This window comes from Porites lutea, chromosome 4 (genome assembly GCF_958299795.1).
Source record: "Porites lutea chromosome 4, jaPorLute2.1, whole genome shotgun sequence".
In the NCBI taxonomy this organism is placed as follows: domain Eukaryota; kingdom Metazoa; phylum Cnidaria; class Anthozoa; order Scleractinia; family Poritidae; genus Porites; species Porites lutea.
Window position 1 is genome coordinate 2,897,749 of NC_133204.1, and position 18,784 is coordinate 2,916,532.

Consider the following 18,784-nt stretch of genomic DNA (forward strand, 5'->3'; position numbering starts at 1 on the left):
GTCACTAAGATTTCAAGTTGCCAGGTAAGTACAACACATAGGCAGGGAATCAAACAGCTAGGGGTTTCTTTTGGTTTGATTTTTCTTCTATTTTTCCTTTGAAAGTAGCAAGAGGCCACATTCATAGTAGCCAGGGAACATCCCTGGTCCCTGCCTCTTAATGACAGCCCTGATGGTGAAGGTCACCACTATTCCAAGAAGACTGCTCAAACTTACAACACTTTCAGGTGTTGAACTCGGTGTTGAACTTGAGGTTTTGAAAGCTCCAAACACATCAAAAACATTGTTTGGTAATGTTTTTGACCTCCTTTCTGATCGTGGACGTTTGGATAAACTTTTACCATAGGGTTCTTTTTGACGTTGATTCACTGATCTGGTAAACCCTACAAAGAAACAAGGCAGAAATAACTTTTATATTGAATTTCCAGTTTTCAGATTAGTATGAAATGTGGCACACAGAAAGACAAACAAATTTTCAAAGTTAGCTCCAGTCACTCATCTGTCTACTACGCAATCTTTTTCTCGTAGTAATTTTTTTACAAGGTGGCATAACGTATTTATTCGGCTATAAGCTGAGACTCTAACCTTTAAAGTGGTAGAATAAGCCTATTAGACAAAAACTTTCCTTTACTTAGACAGATCAATCATCACATCTAGACTTAAAAATGATAACATTACCTTAAACATGCATGGAGTCAAGTTTAATATAACCTGCAAAAACAGTTGCCTCTTACAGCTCCCCGTCACTTGGGAAATTTTGCAAGGGAGACATCTGTGTTTTAGTCTCAAAAATTCCATACTGATGACGTAAATTAATGCTTACTTAATCTACCGTACCAAGTAGTCATGGGGTTCTGATGTAATTTGCTCGATTTTGTGTTTCTCCTTAGTGTAAATTTTATCAGGAAAACTATGATACCTCTTGTTTAAAAAAAATCCCATATATAAATTTCAAGGAAACAAGTATTCCTTGGTAGATTCAGCACCTTGTACATTTAATCTTTGAGACCTATTGCCTTTTGACTGTTACAGTCAACTCTCTCTTAACAGACACCTCTGTAAAACGGACACCTAGAGTTGGTCCCTGCCTTTCTTTACTCCTTTTATTTGACTCTTTATAAGACGGACACCTCTCTTAGATGGACACTTAGTACCGGTCCCAAAGGTGTCCGTCTTAGAAAGAGTTGACTGTATTTGTAAGCAATACCTGAAATCGTACACATATAATTTATTACTATGTCAACCAATCGGAGCTCCTGGCCAGATTCTGACATATTTACAGTTTATACCCTCATTATGGCATTTTTCAAGCCAAAACACAGACATCTCTCCTGCGAACATCCCTGTAATGGGAAGCACGAGAAATGGCCACATTTGCAGCCTGAGTTTAAGATGACATGTCACTTTTCATCATACCTGGTGAGAAAGACTCTGAATGAATCAAACGACCAGAGTTTTTTCGTTGTGGGGGTAAAGGTGTGGCAGTAGAGTCCTCTAGTCCATCTACTGTAGTTGCTTCCGCACTGGTCGTCTGAGCTTCAGACGCACAGGGTGAAGGTGAAACACAGGGTGAAGGACGATTTTTAAAAGAGCCACTGTTTCCAAAGTCTCTTAACTCTATCATATTATCCTCAGGGCTAAGCAAGTTTGTCTCTGTGCCCAACGAATATCGCTTTGCTAGCATCACTTTGGGCCGTTGCTTTTTCTTGTTATTGAGGGGAATCAAGTCTTCTTCATCCCTCGTATTAACTTTGCCTTCAGAAGCACAATCCCCTGTTTCTTCAGTTGCTGTCTCGTTCACTGTCACTCCTTCTAAATTCAAGGTAGGCATTTTCTGTTTTTCAGAAACTGAACTGTCTACGCTGATTAAAACAGCACCTGAATCCACGCTGTCATTACCACCACCATCAACTGTTGCATCATGTTCAGAATCAGCCCCTTTGGCATTTTCACTGGTTGCTTTGTCTAAAGATGCAATATGATCACAGATAGCCTTGAATTCTTCGTTGATTGTCTTTGCCTCAGACACTGCACTCTGAAGGACTTCTTCTGCGTCAGTGCTATCGGAAACAGACTGACTGCTACTACTCCAGCTGCTTTCTCCCTTAACACTTTGCATTTTAAGTCTTGCCTCTTTAACATCTTCTTTTGTCACTGTTGTCTCACTAACAATTTTCAACGAACCATTGCTTTTAATCAAACGAAATGATCCAGATCTCTTTTTATCTAAGTTGTTTTTTTCTTCATTGGAAGATGAACTGTCTCCACTGGTAGATTGTAAAGGCATTCCATCAATGGAGTCCAATAGGCCTGCATTATTACTATCACTAAGATCCGAATTGTCATGTGCAGAGACCTCATCCAGTGAACTTTCCAGAAGAGGAGCATTTGTACCATTGTTTAATTTATCATCGTTTTTTCCACTCTCATGCACAATTTTTACATCAACTTTCTCTTGTTCACTTGTAGTATCATCCACTACAACTGGACATTCTCCTTCAGGTGAAAAACAAGCTAGAATTTTCAAGCCAGTGTCAGAGTCATCTTCACCCTCTAATAAAGATGAGTCCAAGAGAGACCCTTCTCCATTTCTGAAGTTCTTTCTTGGGGTATCCCCTCTGTTGCTATCGTCCTCAGAGTCTGTTGTAACACTTACAAGCTCTGTTCCACTTGGAAAAGCTAGCAAAATCTCCTTCAAGCCATCTTTGGAATCCACATCACGAGAACCACTCCTCTGAACAAAAAGAAAGGTATACAGCTCTAAGTAACACAATTCTACATTTGATCTGTATACAGTCCAATCTGTATTAAGTGAACCTCTAACTCACTGGGATCTCGGGAAAGGTGACTGCAACTGCTTAATGGAGGTGACTGCTTAATACAGGTCAGTTTTACATAACTGAGGGTAATGATTTCTAGGATCATTAATTATTAACTGTCAACCTCTATTAAGCAGTTACCTACCAAAGTCCTGGAAATCATTTCCCTCAGTTAGATAAAACTGACCTGTAATAACTATTAAGCAGTTGCAGTCACCTTTTACTGAGGTCCCAATGGGGTATTTTTCATTGTCTTCACTTTTATTAGACGGTCATTTTGACAATGTACCTTACAAGCACAGGAGATACATTGTGTATGGCATTTATTGGTCTCTTACTGTACTTCAATTTTTGGTCTGAGAAGAGGTAGAGACACTTTGAGGTCATTTTGTCGTGGGATAGATATTTTGCCACTTCACCATCACTATTTTCTTTAACAACTCATAGGTTTATCAAACCTGTATTTAACAGTCAGACTGTATTAAGTGGTCAGTAAGCCACTCCCTAAGGGTCAGACTTGTCAGACTTAAAATACACCTGTCTTACTTACCTTTTTATACTAGACCTTAAAGTTGTCTCAAGACAACTTTAACGTCTCAGACGACTTTAACTTCTCTAGCATAAAAATGGCCAATAACTTGTGCACAAGATGGGGCACATAAAAAGTTTAGCATCCCAAAGTCATTCCAAAGTCAAAATTCCTGGCTGGAGTCAGACAGGAAGAACAACTGACCAACTCCCTACCAGCCATTCTTATTGACTCAAATGCAAAACTTTTCAAATTATTACCTACTTTGATAATTCAGTAAACTAAGTTTAAAAGCTAATGAAAAGTTTGGCCTCTAAACAGGGCCTGAATAAATGTGGTAAAGGTGATCTACCAAATTAAGAAGGAACTTAAATTAGATAAGTCTAGATTAAAATAATTTATTATTATCATAATCAGTTATTTCAATTATTCACTGATATCTTATTCACTTAGTTAATTATTTTAATTTCGCCATGTACCTTTCTATTTTCATTAGTTTTTTACTTTTACAGTCAAACACCATTAACACGGACACTGGTTGGCCAAAGAAAGTGTCCTTGTTAACAGGATGTCTGTATTAAGTGGATTAAATTTAGAGAAAATGAAAGGGCTTTCATTCCCTGGGGCAAAGAATAATGAGATGTCTGTATTAAGCGCGTGTCCGTAAATTGGGGTTTCGCTGAATTTTATTTACTTCTGTTTTTATTATTATTATTATTATTATTATTATTATTATTATTATTATTATTATTATTTTATTTCCGCTCCCTTTTATTTTCATATTGATGTCTTGCAGTGATGGGTATCCCCTTTTTAGGACCTCCCCCCCGCCAAATGTAGATGTAGAAAACTAAAAATATTACATAATAATAATAATAATAATAATACAAACCTGAATCCCATGGTGTATTTCAAAATAATCTACATCATATTCGCCCTCTGTTGAGCTTGTATCAGAACTGGATGACCATTCTTCTTCGCTTTCAGTATCTGCCTCAAGGTCACCGCCTGTAGCAGCAGCAGCCGCAGTGCCCTTTTCTGACAACAAATCACTGTTAGCTGAGTCAATGTTAACAGCAGTCGCTGAAACGTCTCTATTAGCGATATTATTGCTGTCAATTAAAGATGTTTCAGTACTCAAGGAATCTTTATCATTAATTTGAGATAATGTTTGACGATTTTCACAAGATTTCTCTTTGTTTGTAGATGCCAATATCTCCAACGGCTTGTCTGCACATTCACTTGTATTAAACGTTTGTTTTTTGGCAAGGTCTGCAGTGTCTTGCTGCAAAGTTTCAACGCCGGTTTTCTCGTTTAGGTTCCCTTTTTCACCATTTGAAGAGGAAACGAGTTCGTGATTTTGTATTTCCACTGACTGTTCATTCAATTCTTCGGATAGCTTTGGCAGAGCTGGCGCCGAAATTAATTCTGAAGCAGTAGTTTCCGCCTCTTCGGCCGAGTAGAAGGAGTCTTCATCTTGACTAGTACAGCCACTTGTAATGTCGGGACTGATACAGTTTTCTAAACGATTCGCTTTTAAGTCTTCTTTTCTATCGCTAAGAACGCTTAAAGCTTCTGCTACTTCTTCGCTTTCCTTAGAGGTCGCAGCTGAGTTCAATTGACTCTCGAAATCAACTGTCGTGTTCGTATTCATGAAGGAATTTTCATGACTATTCCCGAAGGGAGCCTCATTATCGCCACAGCTTTCCTCCTTCCAGCAGTTTTCAAGCACTCCATTCTTTCCCTCATGAGATTCAGCATTATTCATGGTGTTAACTTGCGGGGATAATTCAGGTGTAGATGTTTTTAAATTGTGTTCATCGACATTCCGTGTCGCCACAACTAATGATTCAGTTTCCTCTCCCAGACTTGTTCTTTTCGTTGCGTCAGAGCAGGCTTGGGAAGACAATTTTCCAGCTGATTTATTCTTCATACGTTCAGCTTTCTTGCGTCGTGCAGGAGGAGTGATCTTCACCTCTTCTTCTACTTCCAGAATAGTTTCTATACGCGTAATTTTCTCGTTCTCTTCCAAAGCCATTTCCTGTAGGAAAATGGTGTTATAATGAACCAATAATTATTGCGTCAATATTATCATGTTTTAAATCAGTTCTTTCCACGGTTCGCTTGCCATGAAATGATCAACCTTTGAAAATATCTAGATTAGAAGTGACTACATAAGAAATCGTTAGTTCATACATTGTCAACAAAATTAAACCAAATTTATACATGTCCAAGCGATACTGGATAAATTTTTGTGCGCCGTGTTTGATATCATAGGATCCTCACCAGTAGTCACGTGGACCATCAAGGAACGGAAGTTGCAGAAGTTGGTCAAACGGAAGTGAGAATGTCATGATGTGATTGGTGAAATGAACAGCGCAGGTTGCACACAATTCTTGCCCGGGTAGGGTAGAGAGGTCGCGGTGCAGAGGGTCCAGTAGATCTTGTTGTTTGGTTTTCAAAGCCGTCCATTGCGATCGCCAGTTAACAAGGTAAGCTTGTTTTTAAATTCACCTACGAGGTAGCCTGGCATTGCTTTTCTACCTCTTGGCTCGAAAACAACTTCGAAACTATAAAAATAGCCTTTTATTTCAAGGCCTTCACTTTCAACTTGGCCGATGTAAGTGCATGATGAGACGGGCGAGGTTGTTGCTATATTACTCAGTTATTTGATGTTCATTGTACAGGTTTTTTAGGCAGTCGTAAAACGTATCTTTCAGCCTTTATGGAGTGGAATACAACGTACATTTGACTAAAGAGAGCATGGGATTCGGATACAAGAGACAGGGCAGGGTAAACCCGATTTAGCGCGCACCCACTAATCAATTTGTGCCTTACCAAACCCATGTACAACGTTGATGTCTCCTTGTTGATTTGTTTTTCCTTCTTGCGGGTTAATTTAGCTTAGGGGAACAACTTCAGCCACTTGTCGGAACGCTGTAAAGAACGAGGCTGCAGGCATAACACAACAGGCACTTTTATTTATTCAACGAGATGCAAATAAATGGGGGTGTTTAGGTTTTATGTGTCCCGGGAGAGTGAAAGTTGCTCCACACACCTTCTGGGCCTTAGCCATCTTCGTTTGTTAGGCTTGTGTTCAAGAAAGTCTTTTTCTTGTGACAAAGAAAAATAAATATTATATAGGCTTTTACATGAAGTTGGTAATTTTGGTTTTTTTTAGAGGAATTAGTAATATTGTCAAACTAAAGAGGGATTAATATATTCCTTATGGACTTCGGGCGGTCCAGTGTGTCTAAATATAAATAGTATTTGTCAAAGCCACATTGTGTACCCACATGTTTACATCATCCTGACCACAACCTTTATATGCTCTTGCATCACCAAAATTAATATAAAATGTAGACATTTTCATTCCTTCTTCCAAAAAATACCATCAGGTTTGAGAACAACAACAACCTTGAGTGTGAGTAAATTGTTTACCACTTTTTAATATAAGTCCTTTATGGACATAAATTCTTCAGAAATATGTTCAAGAAAATAATTAACAATTATTGAATTGAATGGAGAAATCATTAATTTATTAATGATGGTTAATTAACCAGTAAAAGAGATATTGACCACGTGGTCTGGAGTCTCATCTTTTGTAAGATGCGGAGAGACGAGGCGTAAGCTCTTATCCACCTCTCCCGCCATATTTTTTTTACGATTTTGTATTTTCAATTTCCACATTTCTTAGTTTTAATAGTTCTAGTTTTGTTCCTGTTTATTGTCCAATTATCGGTCCTGCATTCCTTTCGCACTGTTCAATAAACTCATTCTGACCAAACTCTTGTGTCGTTTCGATAACGTGGTTTGATTAGGTAGAGTGTGATCGATTGGAAGAATTATGGAGAGGGGAGGTGGATAACACCCCCCTAAAGTTGAATCCAATAATTATTTTATATATTATTCATTCAAAATAACTCCTAGTTTAAAAACAAGGGATGTTAAGTTCCTGTCTCCAACTGCCTGTCTCTCGACATGTTCAGGAGATAAAAGGAACTTCAGTTATGCAGATTTTCTTCAAATATCAGGTGTCATTCATTGATTTGTATTCTTGCACTGTTCTTGCTATGTTTTTAGATAGTAGTTCAGCCTTTCTTTGGCGGCGGGGGGTGGGGGGGGGACATATGAAATGGTCCACCATTTTGTATTGCTCAGCCAAAACAGTGCAGCTTCATCCCCAGGGTTTCTTGGTTACCAGTTCGGTTGCCAGTCCATTTCTCTGGCAATTATGTTGTACTATTGACGTCATGTCCCGCATAATTATTGCTGACATACTGAAAACAGGTTAGGAAAGATCACTAATAATGAAAGAACAATACTGAATAAATATGAATAACACCATAGGAATGGCTTATGCACTTGGAGAAAAGAGTTTAAAAGACAACACTAACTTTAATATTGTAATACTGTTTTACTGTTTGAAAAAATACTACCTATTTCAAATTCTCTAGTTCTCATTTTTTAAACAGTTAAAGGATGTCTGCAAGAGGTGCACGATCAGAGTATGTGGAAGAGTTGCATCTGCGTCAAGAACAATGGGCAGCCACACAGGCCACAAATTATTTGGACTTCATGGCAGACATGGATATCTATCGTCATCCCCGCACCATTCGCAACTCAGGCCTCATTTGCACCCTTGGTAAAGAATTCAGAATACTTATTTTCTATTATAATTAACAATTCTTCCCAGAGTGCGCGTTGGATATGAAATGGCTATGATCATCTTATATCCAACAAGTGCAAGTAGAATATATTTTGTTTTATTAAAAACACCCACGAAATATCGAGAATTCTTCCCTACTTTATTTGAAAAAACAACAGATTTTCAGCTTGTTTATAATTTTGAGCGGATGCATACAGTTACCCTATTTGGAGAGCATGGTATAATGGCTCATATACCATACATGTATGGCTAAGCCAATCAGAATTCTAGAATTGCATTATCTAAAGATTCAGTTTTTAATAATTACCAATGTCTGAAATGTTATTTAATGAATACATGTTTGAGTCCTTGATTGATTTGAAGATCAGTGGAAGCCCCCTTAAGCTAACAAATAATCAGGGGATTTAAAATCATCAGTTAGAAAAAAAAAGGGGAAAAAATATTTCTTTTACGAATTCTAATACATTAAATCACCTTATACCTACATACCTACATACTCACCTCGAGTGTATGCTCATCTGATCCAAGATCTTATTTTGCCACACTATAAAAGTATATCTCAGCCTGCACAATTTTGAGTTGTCCCAAAGTTGGAAGTTGGTGGGGGTGCCGCCCTTGAGCATGGGTCAATTATGGGCATCATGAACCTCCGATCTTTTGCTGTTTTTATATTTAGGCCCTGCCTCAAGAGATCCAAAGATCATTTCTGAGCTGATTGAAAATGGAATGAACATCGCAAGGTTGAATTTCTCACATGGGACTCATGAGGTACATGTATTGACAAATATTTTGTCATTTATTATTATATTAACATTAATTTTGGATAAAACTTAATTAAACAAGGTGGAATTTTTGTGTTACCAATAGTCCCATATATATGGTACAATAGTTAACTTTTTATCTCAGGTAATTATAAATTCTTTTTTGGTTCAACTTCATGAACATAAAACAAAAGAAAAAGAAAAATTACCTGAGATAAAAAATTAACTACAACATACATAACAAAATTATGTACACTGGACTAACCTTTTTGTTTTGTTTGCTTGTAAAAGAATATCCAATAAGTGCTCTAATGTTACACTCACGAACGAGAAACACATGTAAATTGAAAATCTTGTCTTCTTACCCACTGCCTCCTCTACATTTTCATACAATGAGTCTCACAAGGGTAAAGTCTGGTGAAAGCTGATCAAAGCACACGTCTGCCTCCCCTCTGCTAAAAAATTTTGCAGAAGGAGAAGAAGAAAAGGAAAGCAATCATTGTCCGCCCCCTCCCCCTTTTTTTCTTCTTCAAAGTTTTGACTTAAGTATAAAAAAAGACAAGCTATCAGTGAAGTTGTTGTTAAATAGCATAGTACACAGCTTCCTGAAGAAGTCTAACAGTTGTGAGATGTGGTTTGCATTTTACTTAACATATTTAACTGCATTCTAGCTTGAAGGGTTTGAGGGAAATAGTTACATGTACCATGCATCTTTAAGATACCTGTCATGAAAGATATTTTTCATTGTGGTTAATGTTTATAAAGAATTTTGTTTTATTGTTTGTCTCATTAAAGTCACTTGGATGTTGATAATAACGTTTCGACAGCATACTGCAGGTCTTCATAAGGCGAGATGCCTTTTAAAACATCAAAATGAGGTAAACTTAACAAAGCCCGTTTTGCTCATTTAAGTCTCCTGTTTCTTTAAATGTTTGTTTGAAGTATCATGCAGAGACCATTGCCTTGGTGAAGCAAGCAAGAATTGAAGAATGGCCCCATGCTGTCGCCATTGCACTTGATACGAAAGGGCCAGAGATCCGGACTGGGCTGCTAAAGTCGGTGAGTGTATTGACGGAAAGCAGATTGTAATTCCCACAAGGGATAAGTCTAAAAAAAATTCTGAAGGAAAGAGAAGCAACTAGGTGGAGGAGAAAAGGGAAGTGAACCTGGTTGCCCTGTGGCCTTAGCTCCCGCCAGTCTCCTGTAGCTTAGCGGTAGAGCATCTGGACTAGTGATAAGGTCATAGGTTCAATTCCTATTTGGAGTACTCAGATTTTTCCTTCCAAGCCACCTGTGTCACTGATTGAAAAATGGTCGTTCTCATGTATTCACCAGATTCAAAATTTATCATCACATCTCCATCATTGCGTATAAGGTGGGGGCGTTGAGGTCAATAAAAAAAAACTGAAAAACCACGCAAAAAATCACCCAAAACCCAAAAACCACAATAGATTTCGATCAAAACCCAAAAACCAATTTCAAAACCATCACAACCGAAGATAAATGTACACACCTCAATGTCCAAAACTCTAATGGCTATGAATAGTAAGTTGGTAGCACGGAACATGCGGATTAAACAATATCACGTCATCTTCATTCTAAATATTAATCTCCTCACAGTATCAGCCCTATCTATAGGTGATTTGGTCATAAAAGCAGTATATCTGGCTTCATTTCATATTAATTTTTAGGACAATTCACAAAGATCCTCAATTGAATAGCACTAGAGGACTGTGGCAGAATATCTGTGATCACAAAAAGCTATCGTATACACCTCCATCAAAAATCCAGAATCCCACATTGCAGTTTTGAGAACTTAGAGGTGAATTTGATTTGATTTGAATGTTGCAGCAATCAGTCACCTAAGACCTGGATTGACTTTAAAATAGACACATCTAAATTAGTCTAGAAGTTACTGCGCAGAGGAATCTAACTGACACAGTTTGTCACTTTTTTTGTCATTAAAGGGGAACTTAATGTGACTTTTACTATGAAAGATAAAAGTAATTAACGTACCGTTTCCTCTCAACCTTGTCACACAGACAAAGAACCAGGAAACCAGATTGGAAAAATGGAAAACCACATCGGACGGCCATTAAAAAAAATGCTTGTTTTTTTGCCAAAAACTGAAAACCAGATGCTAAAAAACAAAAAAAACACAAACCGCGACAGACAACCGAAAACCGCAATTTTTCAGTGCAAAACTGATAAAACTGACTTAAAAAATGACCAATTTATTTTAACCAAAAAACCGAAAATATATGGAAATACAGAATATTGCACAGACCTGATTCTTGGTGAGGTTTTTTGTATATTCATCTTATATTTCCCAGATTCTGAACTCTCTGTATTGAATGGTTTGCATTTTTATTCTCATTGGCATGAAACTGAAAACAGAGAATATGTAGTCCTGCTATTATAAGTCTGCTACACAGCTCTCCAGTGCTCCTGGAGAGGAGCGTTGCATGACGGCTATGATCTTTAAATCTGTAGAGAGGTTACTTTTAAAGCTTGATCAAAGAATGATGTACAAACTTGTACTTATCAGGCAGAAAATAAACTAAGGATTTACCTGGTGGATTATCCTGTGAGAAAGCTCTCCATTTATGGCAAGCAAAGGAAGTCACAAGAGATTTGGGAGGGCCATGCTGCTCTTGCGTGACTTCTCATTACTCCCCCAAATGGAGAGCTTACTCACAGGCTAGTGATGGATTAGGAAACAGAATTAACTTTAAAGTTAACCTGCGTAGCTGGCGGTATTGTCTCGGTGGGCGATTAACGTTTTGGCGGCAGAGGCATGATCCAAAACAGAAAGTGGGGACAAGGCTTCACCGCCAAATCTCACTCGACTGCTTCACAATACTGCCAGCTATGCAGGCTACTTTAAAGTTTGATATTGAAGCGTGGAAATACGGGCAACAAATTCTAGCCTTTTTTCATGCTACATGTACATTGTTCCAGATTGTTGTTGCTCATAGCAACATTTTGTCATTGCTTCATGCAGCATTGTTTTTTCTGCAACATGCCGCTTTAAGCAACAAAATCAACTAGTATAGCAAGAAAAATTCCTCTCAAACTGATTAAGCGAAATTGTTGCTTGAAGAATTGCTCAAATGTGTTGCCAGTATTACCATCCCTTAAGAAACGAAGGGATTAAAGGAGAGAGTGTAAAATGTATCAACAAATGATTTGACCTAAAAGCATGTTGTTATTTATTACAGGGGGGTAGTGGAGAGATCTCCCTTGAAAAGGATGAATTACTGAAACTTTCCACAGACAAAGCACATTATGACCAAGGAGATGAAAACACCATCTTTGTTGACTACCAGAATATCACAAATGTCGTAAAAGAGGGGCAGATTATTTTTGTGGATGATGGATTGATCTCTCTGAAAGTTGTGGAGATTGGGAAAAGCTATTTACTGACCAGGGTGCTAAATAATGCTAAACTTGGCAGTAAAAAAGGTGTCAACCTGCCTGACGTTGAAGTAGACTTGCCAGCATTGTCAGAACAGGACATTAAGGATATTCATTTTGGTGTTGAACAGGGGGTAAGCGTTTCTTTGATCACTTATGAAAACATACAATATAATATCATTGTTATCTCCAGTCTAATTATTTATAAAGTGAAGAAATCATCCTCTTCTCCGGATGTTTCCAAGGATAATAAAATGTGCAACATTTTGATAAGAAGTTTGAAATTTGCAAAACTAGTCTTCCAGTCTTGGAAAAATTCTAAAAGATAGAGATAGTCTCTTTAACAATTTCCTGACAAACAAGAGAGACCAGGTCCACAGCCAAGGTGGTTACAATTTTCGTCTCTAAGACAAACTACTAAGAGATAGGAAAAATTAATCTTAAAAACGTTACTCGACGTTCCGATGTTTGACGAACATCATTAACAAGAGTGAGAAATGTTAAATTTCAAAGCTGTTTAAAGATCGAAAGGTTTGAATAAACTAGATTGTATTAGTGCATGCTTCATTTTTAGGTAGATTTATAAATAGAAAAGCTTAGCGGCATTCGAATGCTACTGCACGTTCATAGCCTTTGTCGGACCCCCCTCCCCCCCCCCCCCTCTCCCTCTCCGATTTTTCCTGAGGGAAGGGGAGGTGTGTACAAAGGCTACACGTTCAGTGATGGTTTGCGTTCTTGTATAAATAGTATCTCGTAGACAAGGCGTCTCTGAACGTGCAGTCGGATTCTCTCTAAGCTCCAAGCTTTTCTATTAAGAACTCTACATAGCAATGAAGCATGCACGAATACAATCTAATTTATTCAAACTTCAACGCTTCCTGACCCAACTGAATGCCCCTGGGTCTCTGAGGATGACTGGTTACCTGTGGACTGTCTATTTTCCTTGTCACAATCATGTGCGTATTGTAGACATTGTAGTCACAAAATTCAACAAGTTAATACGATTTTACCACTGAAAACAGTAGTAAAAAAGCCTGACATGTTTGAAGCCCATCTTCCATTTTCCATCTTCGTGTTTGACCCTTGTACTGAAGCCCTCTAACAAAGTTTTCTGCCTCCTTCTACACAAGTTTAACTTCCTTGGCTTTGTGCTGGCATTCATTGGCTCCTTCCTTCTTCTTCTATGTCTTTTTTAGTCTCAATATCAATAAATCAAACGTCCGTGACTTTTATCCGTCTGCCCGCTTTATGCAGACACCCGGATAATACGGACACTATGGCATGTCCCCTATTTATCTCTGTTAACAGGGTTCCACTGTATCAGGGGCACCCAACGAGAATATAGTTCAAAACCACTTAAATGTGGCATTGTTAAACGTATTTTAGTATTTAAACAGTAGATATAGGCATATTTTTATCCTCTAAAAAGTTTTCATCTGTTCGGATTTACTAGCTGAAAGTCTAGTGATCCGAAAATTATAGGGATCAACACTTTACCTTTGCGAAAATTTCAGCCAGAAAAAAGGCTCCCGAAACTTCTAGGTGACCTTTTTAGGGTAAAAATCCGTTAAAAATGGGCAATTATAGCCATTTTTTAGATGTTCGAAAATCCTAGGAGAGGCAGGCAAGCAAGAAATATTTTCCGAAAATTGACGTTGGGTGCCCGTGACTGTATATCAAACATCATTATTTGTTGCATTGTTGTTGTTTCTAGGTGGACATGATATTTGCTTCATTTATTCGCAAAGCACAAGACATAAAAGACATACGCAGTGTATTGGGTGAGAAAGGAAAAGGAATCAAGGTTATCGCCAAGATTGAGAATCATGAAGGAGTAAGAAAGTTTGATGAGATCATGCACGAAGCAGATGGTATCATGGTGGCTCGAGGAGATCTGGGCATTGAAATCCCACCGGAGAAAGTGTTTTTAGCCCAGAAGATGATGATTGGTCGGTGCAACAAGAATGGAAAGCCAGTTATATGCGCTACTCAGGTCAGTAAATACATAACATGTAAGCAATGAATAAATAATATCGTCTAATTAACAATAATAGAATTAATTTTGCTTCGTTAGCACCTATAAAACTTTTGAATTTCAATCCTGTGAAAAAGCAGGAGCGTCAAGCCCAAGAGAAAGGCGCGAAGAGCTAGGGAACTCTGTCATATCACGCGCGCTTGTCCACCTTCCTCGCGAGCATTACCTATCCCCGCGTATTTTTTGCGCCTATCAGGCAGGCTAACGCGAAAAATATCCGTGCACTGCTCAATTTGCACTGCTCTACCTTTGATTATGTGACAAGTTGTTGAATTGGTAACCAACATATTTTATTGTACCAACAGATGTTGGAAAGCATGATTCACAATCCTCGTCCTACTCGTGCTGAGGGTTCAGATGTTGCCAATGCTATTCTGGATGGAGCTGACTGTGTAATGCTTTCTGGTATGCTTTCATGGTAGCTCGTAAAAAACACCTTGAACTAAACGCCCCATTCACGGTGTGTTAGCTAATAGGGTGGAGCTTTAGCGTCGACGACTCTGACGGCGACGGCAGCGAAAACGTCATTTTTGAAATGCTTTTGCTTTTTTCCTACTTTTTGGTGTCTTTTTTTTCCATTTCGCTGAAAAAATTAAACGTAGGCGAATATCCGTGGAGTTGATTTCTTGGGGACCGCATTCAAGTTTAGAAAGAGAAAGAAAATGCGTCGTCGCTCGTTTGTGTCCTCCAAAAAACATGAAATTAAACATTTTTACCTTGTAGTCGTGTAGTGACGGCAAAGAAATGTATAAAAAAGTGTGCTACTCACTTTCCCGCTGCCGTCGCCATCGTCCTTGCGAAAACTCCCTGAACCGCCATAATTCTGTTGCAGCTTCCCTTGCAATTCAAGTAGGACGCTGAAGTTGTTGCGAAAGTAAAAACAACTGTGGAGTAGCCATCTTTTGCTCGCTTCGATTGAAGAGGATCGCCTGCCATTCTACTTTGATTACTGTAAATTAGGCAAGACTGTAGGGGAACTCCTGTTCATATAAGAAAAGGAAACGACTTTACTACCTACCACTATTTCAGTGCGTTCTCGCGCGTGCTACACTATACCCATACTTTACTTTATGAGTTCTCAGTTAGCGACAGACGATACTTTAAGAGTCAGTTTAGTCTAGACGGTTCCCAACGAGTCGTTTCAACAAATACTAACGAAAAAGCTAGGGGTCCCTGAATGGTGAAAACCGTGGTCTAAGTGAGAGACAATCGCTCTTACTTTTAGCACAGTGTAACCCGTTAATACGGACACTGAAGGGGCCATAGAAATTGCCATGTTAAGGGGGGAGACTGGTTAAAATTTGGAGGAAATGATGTTGATTTGGGAAGGAAATATATGAGGGTTGAATAGTTATACACATAACTGAACCAGTTAGTCCACTAATGGGATCAGAGGCACCTTGTTAAGTGGTGGACTATCTGGTAATCGTCTACCAATTATTCACTTCATATTTTAATTTTTTAACAACCCCCAAATCCAATATTTTCCCATTTTTCAAAATTTTAAACATCTCCCCCCCTCTAATTTTTATGCATTAACAACATTCGAAAAATCATCCAAAAACTCTCAAACAATTATTGAATTAAGGACTGCAACTTAATTGAGTCATTTTTGGATTGAATGAAATCTTGGCAAGATATTTAAGAAAAAGGGTGGAAATCAACGAAAAATAACGCTGTTAACCAGACTCCCCCCTTAACGGGGTGTCCGTACTAATCGGGATGAATTAAGAGAAACTGTAAGGGCTAGGGACAAGGGAAACTGTCCGTATGAAGCGGGTGTCAGTAAAGCGGGGTTGACTGTACTCCGGCGACAGTCATGAAATTGAAACATAGTAGAGGGGATTAAAAGAATTAACCGACGAGCGTAAAAAGTAAATCATCAGCGTTACAGGAAGGGAAAAGTTACGAGAGCGTACGGTACCGTTGCCTCTTATCTTCAATCAACAGTTTGAAGGGTGTTGTTGTTGTTGATAATTTCAGGTGAGACCGCAAAAGGTCGTTATCCAGTAAAAGCCATAGCCATGATGCACAAGATTTGCCGTGAAGCAGAGGCCGCCATTTTTCACAGGCAGCTGTTTGATGACTTGAGGCACTCTATGAACAGAGTCGCAGATACTCACGAAACAACTGCCATAGCTGCGGTGGCTGCGTCATTCACAGCTAATGCTGCGTGCATAGTCTGTCTCACGCACACGGGAAAGTAAGTCGAGTGCCCAGGGGCGGGTTGGGGGGGGGGGGGGGGGGGGCGAGGTCCAACCCTTTCCCTGCCCCTTTTATATACCATTATTGTCAGAAAATGTACCCCTTTCACATGCCTTGTTTAGAATACTGCACCCCTTTTAACTGCTGTAAATGCACTTTCTTTCAAGAATGAATAATTCAACAAGCAGAACGGTTTTTCGACTGCACAGCCATAAAATGGATTTAGACACGCAATGACAGATTTCCCCACCCTTTCTTATACTTCAACTAGTGAAATCTGTACCCTTTCACCTACCTGAGGCCTGAACAAGGTACCCCTTTTGGGCGGAATCTCCCCGTATAGGCCATTATAGGGAGTACCCCCACCACCATGCCCCGGGGGGCATCTGCGTAACTGGCGGAATTGTTTTTGCTCGTGTGAGAGTTTTTGTTTTTCCCGTGTCTCCTCCCAATTCTCCGCACGAATTCGCAGCTCCTATGCTAAAACTTTTTCTTGTGCTATAACGATCCCGCCGATTACGCAGGCTAGTCAAGTGAAAACCAAGATTATTTACCTGTTACACATAAAATGTTTCCTGGTCAGAAAGTTAATCGGCAAACGACATTCTTGGTCATTCCGGGAGAAACAAAACGTTTGAAGAGGCAGTCCTGTTTTCTCGTTCGGGGTGTTTCAAACAGAAATTTGAGTCCCAATTGTGTTCCTGCTACGTAACTGATAACAAATCCTATTTTACGCGGCCATATCTCAGTAAATGAAAGTGTTTTGTGCAATTATGAAACGGAAGTTCCGAGTGGAATTTTCCTTTGGCGCGTAGAAGCGCGTGCACCATTTGTCCAAACCGTAAACCGAAATAAACTGATCAGTTTCCCAATGTTAATGCGCAAAGGTTTATTAGGGAGCTTAAGATCCGACGACGGCGACGGCAACGGGAACGCCACAAAATCAATAGGTTTAATAACCAAAACAACAATTTTGCATCACTTTTTTTGTACATTTCTTTGCCGTCACTGCACGACTACGACGGGAAAATGCCTAATTTCAAGTTGTACAGAGGAAGTACACAAGCGACTACGAAATTTCCTCTCTCTTTCTGAACTTGGATATGGTTCTTAGGAATTGAAAAAGTTTTAGTGACTTGGAGTAATCGCGATGAAGATTGAAATTACACGAATTCACTTTTCCAGCGACGTTTTCTCTGCAGTCGCCTTCCTCGGATCTTAAGGTCCCTATTTTATCTGCTGGGACGCAAGGTGGTGTTCGTTGCTGTTGTAGGAAGGCGTTATACTTATTTTTGTCTACTTTTTCCTTTAGGACTGCTGAAGTAGTGGCGCGCTTTCGTCCCCGCTGTCCTATCATCGTGGTAACACGTGACGCGCGCGTGGCACGCCAGATGCACTTATACAGGGGCTGCTTCCCGCTCATTTACGATAGACCGCCAAAAGAGAACGTGCTTGAAGAACACGATGAGCGGCTTGAATTTGCGCTGGACATGGGCAAAAGGATGGGATTCATGAAAGTAGGAAACGCGTTTGTGTTTGTGTCGGGTTGGAAGGCTGGCGCAGCTCATACCAACACAATCCGCATCCTTACTGTCATGGAAGAGAAGATTCATATCGCCAAGAGTCTGTCAGAGTCCGCAGATATAAAAGGGAGGATGCAAAACTTGACCGTGCCTTAGGCGTTAAATTTGCCAGCATGAGAACTCTCAGAAGTTTTTAACTTGGAGTGGTTTTTGACAGTGTGAAACATGTAGACGATGCTGAATTCAATATTGCTAGGAAATAGATTATTTATCGTGTATTTGGATTTTTTGATCACAATGAGCTTTCGTGTCAGTTGCAAAACTACCGGCTAAGGCGGCTGGTGTGAAAAAGGCAAACTGAATAAACTCATCCTCAGTTGTTATTATTGATTTATAGTTGCATTTTATATTTTCCATGTGGTTCAGAGTCTGAAGGGGGGAAGGGTTGGTCCTGATCGAGGTTTCCCGCTCTTTTTTCGCGACTATTCCGCATCCCAAACGTCTGTCATCTGCGCCTCGAGTACCGTTTTTCTTTCAACCCTTTTTAGTGCATGATTTTGGCGAATCTCGCATTCCCACTAGCATTCAAATCCCGTGTCCTGTCAAGACTTTTTGCTTTTTCCCGAATCTCGCTCTTTATTTTAGTCAAATCCCGCGTGGTACTTTACTGTTCTTACAGCGCATTGCACCTTATTTCTCCAGAGTCGGTAAGCTATTGAGTTCTTCACCTGCTGAATAAATGCAGCTTGGCGCTTACGGATCCACATTTGATTTTATTAGTGATCCAACGACAGTCTGTTGGGTGTTTTTTAACAGCTCTGTCAGG

General features: G+C 39.3%; 2 protein-coding genes across 2 annotated transcripts in view; one reads left to right on the forward strand and one right to left on the reverse strand.

The window, feature by feature from the left end:
• The window catches only part of LOC140933218 (uncharacterized), a 31,278-nt gene extending 25,649 nt beyond the window's left edge, over positions 1 to 5,629 (reverse strand). Inside the window, exons 1-3 of the mRNA XM_073382732.1 lie at positions 4,241 to 5,629; positions 1,417 to 2,734; positions 217 to 383 (exon numbers count right to left, since the gene is read on the reverse strand). Coding sequence (XP_073238833.1) covers positions 217 to 383; positions 1,417 to 2,734; positions 4,241 to 5,386 — 2,631 coding nt within the window. The 5' untranslated portion in view covers positions 5,387 to 5,629. The remainder of the gene's footprint in view (positions 1 to 216; positions 384 to 1,416; positions 2,735 to 4,240) is intronic.
• Positions 5,630 to 5,695: 66 nt separating this feature from the next.
• Positions 5,696 to 18,348, forward strand: LOC140935279 (pyruvate kinase PKM-like). Its single transcript, XM_073384827.1, has 9 exons — positions 5,696 to 5,840; positions 7,824 to 7,993; positions 8,694 to 8,785; positions 9,721 to 9,837; positions 12,000 to 12,329; positions 13,910 to 14,188; positions 14,536 to 14,635; positions 16,214 to 16,433; positions 17,748 to 18,348. The coding sequence occupies exons 2-9, from the start codon at positions 7,831 to 7,833 to the stop codon at positions 18,112 to 18,114; spliced, it is 1,668 nt and encodes a 555-aa protein (XP_073240928.1). The 5' UTR covers positions 5,696 to 5,840; positions 7,824 to 7,830; the 3' UTR covers positions 18,115 to 18,348.
• Positions 18,349 to 18,784: the final 436 nt, after the last annotated feature.